This window comes from Polyodon spathula, chromosome 5 (assembly GCF_017654505.1).
Source record: "Polyodon spathula isolate WHYD16114869_AA chromosome 5, ASM1765450v1, whole genome shotgun sequence".
Lineage (NCBI taxonomy): Eukaryota > Metazoa > Chordata > Actinopteri > Acipenseriformes > Polyodontidae > Polyodon > Polyodon spathula.
The window spans coordinates 62,094,961-62,100,960 of record NC_054538.1 but is presented as its reverse complement, the minus strand read 5'-3'; the positions used below and the strand labels follow the sequence as shown (position 1 = coordinate 62,100,960).

The 6,000-nt window shown below is 36.4% G+C and overlaps 1 protein-coding gene across 1 annotated transcript in view; it reads right to left on the bottom strand.

Annotated features, from left to right (window-relative positions):
• Positions 1-1,266: 1,266 nt before the first annotated feature.
• LOC121316430 (ubiquitin carboxyl-terminal hydrolase 34-like) overlaps positions 1,267-6,000 on the bottom strand; it is a 78,725-nt gene continuing 73,991 nt past the window's right edge. The window contains exons 76-79 of the mRNA XM_041251500.1: positions 3,944-4,084; positions 3,698-3,844; positions 2,692-2,848; positions 1,267-2,381 (exon numbers count right to left, since the gene is read on the bottom strand). Coding sequence (XP_041107434.1) covers positions 1,771-2,381; positions 2,692-2,848; positions 3,698-3,844; positions 3,944-4,084 — 1,056 coding nt within the window. The 3' untranslated portion in view covers positions 1,267-1,770. The remainder of the gene's footprint in view (positions 2,382-2,691; positions 2,849-3,697; positions 3,845-3,943; positions 4,085-6,000) is intronic.

Here is a 6,000-nt window from a genome sequence, read left to right as displayed (position 1 = left end):
CGAGTCAAGGACACCTTGTCGACCTAAGCTCTCCCCCACCCAGAAGGCGTTAGGCCAACTGTACGCCGCCACCTGGGAGATCCCGACCATAAGAACATAAGAAAGTTTACAAACGAGAGGAGGCCATTCGGCCCATCTTGCTCGTTTGGTTGTTAGTAGCTTATTGATCCCAAAATCTCATCAAGCAGCTTCTTGAAGGATCCCAGGGTGTCAGCTTCAACAACATTACTGGGGAGTCGATTCCAGACCCTCACAATTCTCTGTGTAAAAAAGTGTCTCCTATTTTCTGTTCTGAATGCCCCTTTTTCTAAACTCCATTTGTGACCCCTGGTCCTTGTTTCTTTTTTCAGGCTGAAAAAGTCCTTTGGGTTGACACTGTTCGTTACCTTTTAGAATTTTGAATGCTTGAATTAGGTTGCCACGTAGTCTTCTTTGTTCAAGACGGATTAATACCCATGTGGTAATGGTTAAATTTCGTACTTGAAAGGGAACTGCAGTTTGAAAGAGAAGTCAGGAAATTGGAATTATACCTGCTCCATGAATTAAACTGGGCCAGTGAAGGAAACTGTAAAAACATGCTTTTTTATTATAAAACTTATTTTAAAACATACTGCAGAAATGTTTTAATTTGCTAATTGTTTCCCCAATAGATTTACGATGTAGGTTTACTGATGTCTTGCAAGTGTTCTACATAGATTTGCTTTATTGACAAGGAAAATGCAATAGGAACTGGACTCAAAGTGCAATTTAACCACAAAATATACATATTATTTCAGTCACTTCAGGGATGTTTGGTCTTTGTTGGGATGACTGTTTTCGTAGAAGTTCTGGGAAAAAAACCTGAAACAGTTAGAAAATGTTTATATTAGAGATTACTCATGTTTCATTCCCTTGATTAAGGTCCGTAATACATTTAAAAACAAATAAATGAAGCAGTATGTATTAAATATACAGGGAACCTTCCAAGCAGGAAATGTTTTCCATTTATCTTCTTTATACATTCTTAAGTAATTTCTACATTAAAATTTAAAAACACAAAGGAATGCATTTAAACAAATAAAATAAAGTTCAGATAGTTACATCAAGTGTGCTTTATTTCTTTCACAGGTATCCTGTTAAATAAAGCACATTCTATAGAGAGAGTCTCTGTCTGTGTGTTACATGACACACATGTATATATCAAATTATATATATATATATATATATATATATATATATATATATATATATATATATATATATATATATAACAGATAGCTATGCCAGGCCACATTTATAAAGGATTCTTAACAGAATCAGGTTTCTTATGGTTGTTTAATTTACAAGTAAACTTAGTTTGGATAATAAGAACCACAGAAATATGAGGCAATTTGCCCCTTTAGTAAAGTACAAAACTGGCACACAGGACACCATATTATACACAGTAAAAATGCAATAAATTTAAATTACAGAGGAGAAGACTAAAATTCTGTAAACCTTCTCCCCTTAAATATTGAACAAATAATCACTTAAACAGAACTCTGAATAAAGTAAAAATGAAAAACTGTCTTGCCCTTTTTTAAATAGATCTGGGGTTTTGCATTTTTTTCCCCCAGGAATCTTCAAGCAAATGAATCTATTGCCATTCAAGCAAATGAAAGATCACTTGACAAACCTAAGCACAGAGCAACTGTTCAAACAGCCAGAAGTTTAAAAAAAAAAAAAAAAAAAAAAAAAATTTTACAAACAGCATTTTAAAATACTTAAAAAGCAGACATGCTAGAAGTACTGTCAAGACGCAGCACGGTTTCCTTTCCCAGGTAGTTTTGTGACCACGCTAATTGTCGACTCAATGGTCCTACACAAAGTGTCTAAAATGTCATGCTGCTGCATGAAATTAGACAGTCCTCTGGAATGGGCACAACTGGCTGTTAAACTTGTCTCTGGATCCTGTAAAGGCAAAGTTTGATTCTCACAACCTCTCAGGTCCACCATGTCAGACAGACCGGCAAAGATGGATGTGGAGGGAAACTCTGAGTCCTCCTCAGCCACACTGGAAGTCTTTATGCCCTGCATTTCTTCCTTCACATCTTTACATTCCTCTATTTTACTCTCTCCTTCCCCCTGCTCCTCTGAGGGCCTGCTACAGAAGAGTGCATCTTCTGAAACTGAGGAGATTGACTCCATTTTGTCTTCCTTAACTGAAACATTTTCAGGAGTGGGGGGGTCTTGCTCAGTCCCCGGGTCTATAACCGAAGAGTCCCTCGTCTCAGTGTCCGAAGTGCTAGCTGGGGTCAGTGCCTCCCTTGGTTCAGATTTTAGATCGCCGGAGCAACTTTCTAAGGGATGATCTTCATCGCTGCTCACTCTTCTTCTTTTAACTGGAGTAGCACCTTCGTCATCTGCAAATCAAAACAAACAAACAAAAGTAAATCCCTCTATCTCAGCATTTAAAATACCACTTGCTTGAGTGTTGAATTCGTCTGCACAATATTATTATTACAACTAATAAACGAGTGTTTGCTTTTCATAAAATATTAAGCATAACAATGGTATTTTACATATTTCATGTTTAAGAAGTAATCAATTTAAATTACAAGTGGGGTTGCCCTTAGGAAAACAGACTTCAGTAATCAAATGGTCTGCAACTGACTAATTCAATTTAGCATGAAATTAGAAAAGCATATAAATTAGAAAAAAGTATATTGGTACCTTTTGACTTTCTCTCTTTAGCTTCTAGTTCTTGGGCATTTCTTTGCTGTAGACAAGTTCTACATTTGTTTAGTAAATCTTGCAAAGTGGGGATAAGGGCAGGATCAAGCTGTTTTGGGGTATGTACTGAAAGCATCAAGATGAATGCCCGTAGATCCTGTAAAATAAGTGTTATTACCAATATCATGTACCATTATAGTCATGTGAGCTTTTAAATAACTGCATTTCATTAATTTCTTTAAATGCAAAGCATTTTAATAACGATATGTAATAGCAATACAAAGGCATTGGGTCACATGAAGGTCGTGCTTAGTTTTATGCAGGTATTACACCACAACCCTACCGTATCCTAATGCATTTACAATATTACAGTCAGTGCTGCTTTAACAGGGCGCCTTAGGAGAAGGAAAAATATCCTGAAAAAGCAGCTGTCCCAGTTAAATGAGGCAGTTGAGATGACCTTAGTCACACTTTTTTGTTTCTTAATGAAAAGAAAAATAATAAAATAACATCACATTAGGATTAAACATCATTTAAAATACCTGTTTTTTTATTTTTTTTATTCCTAAACAAACTTAAAATCACTGTTTCCATTCCTACATGAAATGAAAGAATGAAATCCCATCTTATCACAAACAAGGCACCTGATGTTGACACGCCCACTTTCTTTGCAACAGCAGCCTGACAAACCACAGGAGACTCCTTCTTTAAGAGTTCAACTGCACTGTATGATGCAAACCTGTCTTGCTGTAAAAAGCGATCTCCGTTCTTTATTTGAAAATACTGTGTCCCAATTAAACAACATAAACAGCACTGGGAAGAACCGTCTCCAGAGTTGTATCCCATTTAAGCAGAAATCCCGATTATCAGTATCCTGATTAAGCGACGGTGACTGTATTTTACAATAAGTACAGTATGTGTTATAGAGACAGAATGTAGTATAATAGAAATACTTTCAAGGGACAGACTGATCAGTTTGCATAATAAATTAACAAAACAAACTTACCGCGTTTATAACAACACTTGTTTTGCAGATCTCAACTCTTTGGCTTGTAAGTTCTGATTCGAGATTATGATATTCATTAATAAGATTTGTAACTAGAATGTTGATCAAATTAGCACAACTGGAACCAGACAACACTTGACTTTGAACCTGAAAAAAGGAGGATATTTTATTAAGTAGTTATTACCAAGGTCATCCTAAATGAAATTGTTTATTAACATCTTCAAAGCTCAGTGTACAGATGCCTACCTTAAGAAGGAAACAGGTCAAGAAGGTGTACACTACATTGTTGTTCAGAAAGGTCCTCTCATCCATTAGGATACACTTAATGTACTCAGCAAAGGCTGGATCCTCGCACAGGAGCGTCACACAGTTCTTTGCCATAGGAGACTGAATAAGAGAATGCATGTTTGGTTATTGTAAGGGGTTTGACATTTTACAAAATGATCAAATTAGGGTGATATGGTCTCAGGAGTTAACTGTTATTAAAATAATTAAAATAATGTGTATGTTACTGTAGAAGTCAGACTATTGGCAAATATTAAGATTTACTGGTATATTCACCATTAACCAAGCAAAACGGTAAATGTCAGAAACAAACATGACAACGCTTTACTTCTGACATTTACTGGTAACTCTCAATAACCACCAAGTGCCTTTGGCTAATGACACAATGTCTTGCTTTCACACACTGTAAGGCTCCAGGAGTCCTGTGTAGTTCTAAGTGCCATGTGAGTCTACCATGCTGCATTAAGTAAGTAAATATATCTATTCAGTGCCTGTATTTGTCACATTTTGTGTCAATGTGATTTTCTGTTGAAAAAAAAACAAAACAAAAAAGGTCCAAAATGATTTAATTTGCATTTAACAGAATGTTATTTTTCATCCAGTTACTACATATTTAGAGTACAATATGCTTCAACACCATTGTCAATTGTTTTAGACAGAAATGTACCACAATGTTTGTTGTTCTACATAAGTGGATCACAATATTGTTCAGTACCATGTTGAATTGCTCAATTATGCATTACTGCAAGCTCAATAATTATTTTGAAAAAGAAAAACATGTATGCAGAAATAAAATATATTGTTTGGCATTAATGCTTTTTGTTAATGGAACTTTTGTATGCAGAAATACATACATTCTTTATGCTTCGGTAAATCATAAGATTAACCCTTTAAGGACTGGGATTGTGTTTACACGATCGCGGACCTAGAAGCCCACTTTAGTATGATTGTGTAAACATGATAAAAAAAAAAACGCACTTCGTTTTGATGACTTACAGGTCCACTGTATGTTGCAGTACAGACTTGAAAAACATATAATTGGATATATAAGTGTGGCATCACTAAGAGGGGCATTTAGTATCTAAAGGGTGGAGAAAGTTTTGGCAGTGCGGAGAGAAAATACAATCACAGCCTTCTTCACAGAAACTTGTAAGACAGACATGTAAAAACACTGTAAATCCGTACTCCACAACGCTTTCAAACTAGACTTTACATGTAGAATCTACACAAACTATTCCACATTTACTAAAGTTAAAAAATGCATATAGAATATAAATAAGATTTACAGAGAAAAACATTGCATAAGTATTCAACCCCTTGCTACTGCAACCCTAAATCAGCTCAGGTGCAAATGATTTGTTTGAAAGGCCACAAAATTAGTGAAATGGTTTCAGCCTGTGTGTACTCAAAGTGGTTAACTTATAGATCATTTCCCTCAGGTATATAAAGACTTTCAAGCTGCAACTCACATAGTGATCCAACAAAGCAACCATGAAAAGGAGCTTTTGAAGTAAGTCAGGGATAAACTGGTAGAGAGCACAGAGCAGGAGAAGGGTACAAGAAAATTCCAAAGGCGCTGATTATCCCTCTCAGCACAGTAAAGTCCTTCATTAAGAAGTGGAAGATGCATCATACCACCCAGACACTACCCAGATCAGGTCGCCCTATCAAACTGAGCAGCCGGGCAAGCACGAAACTGGTTCATGATGTCACTCTGCAGATCTCTCAAGGTCATTGTTGGCTTCAAAGTTCTGTGTCTGAGATGGGAGTCAATGTTCACACATCAACAATAAGCCGGTCCCTACACAAAGCTGGCCTGTACGGACGGGTGGCAAGAAAGAAGCCATTACTCAAAAAGCCTCATCTTCAAGCCAGTATGGAGTTTGCAAAAAAAGCATGTAGATGATACTGCAGACATGTGGAAAAAGGTTTTGTGGTCCGACGAGACAAAAAATGAACTTTTCAGTCTAAATTCCCAACTGTCAAGCATGGTGGTGGCAGCATCATGTTATGGGGCT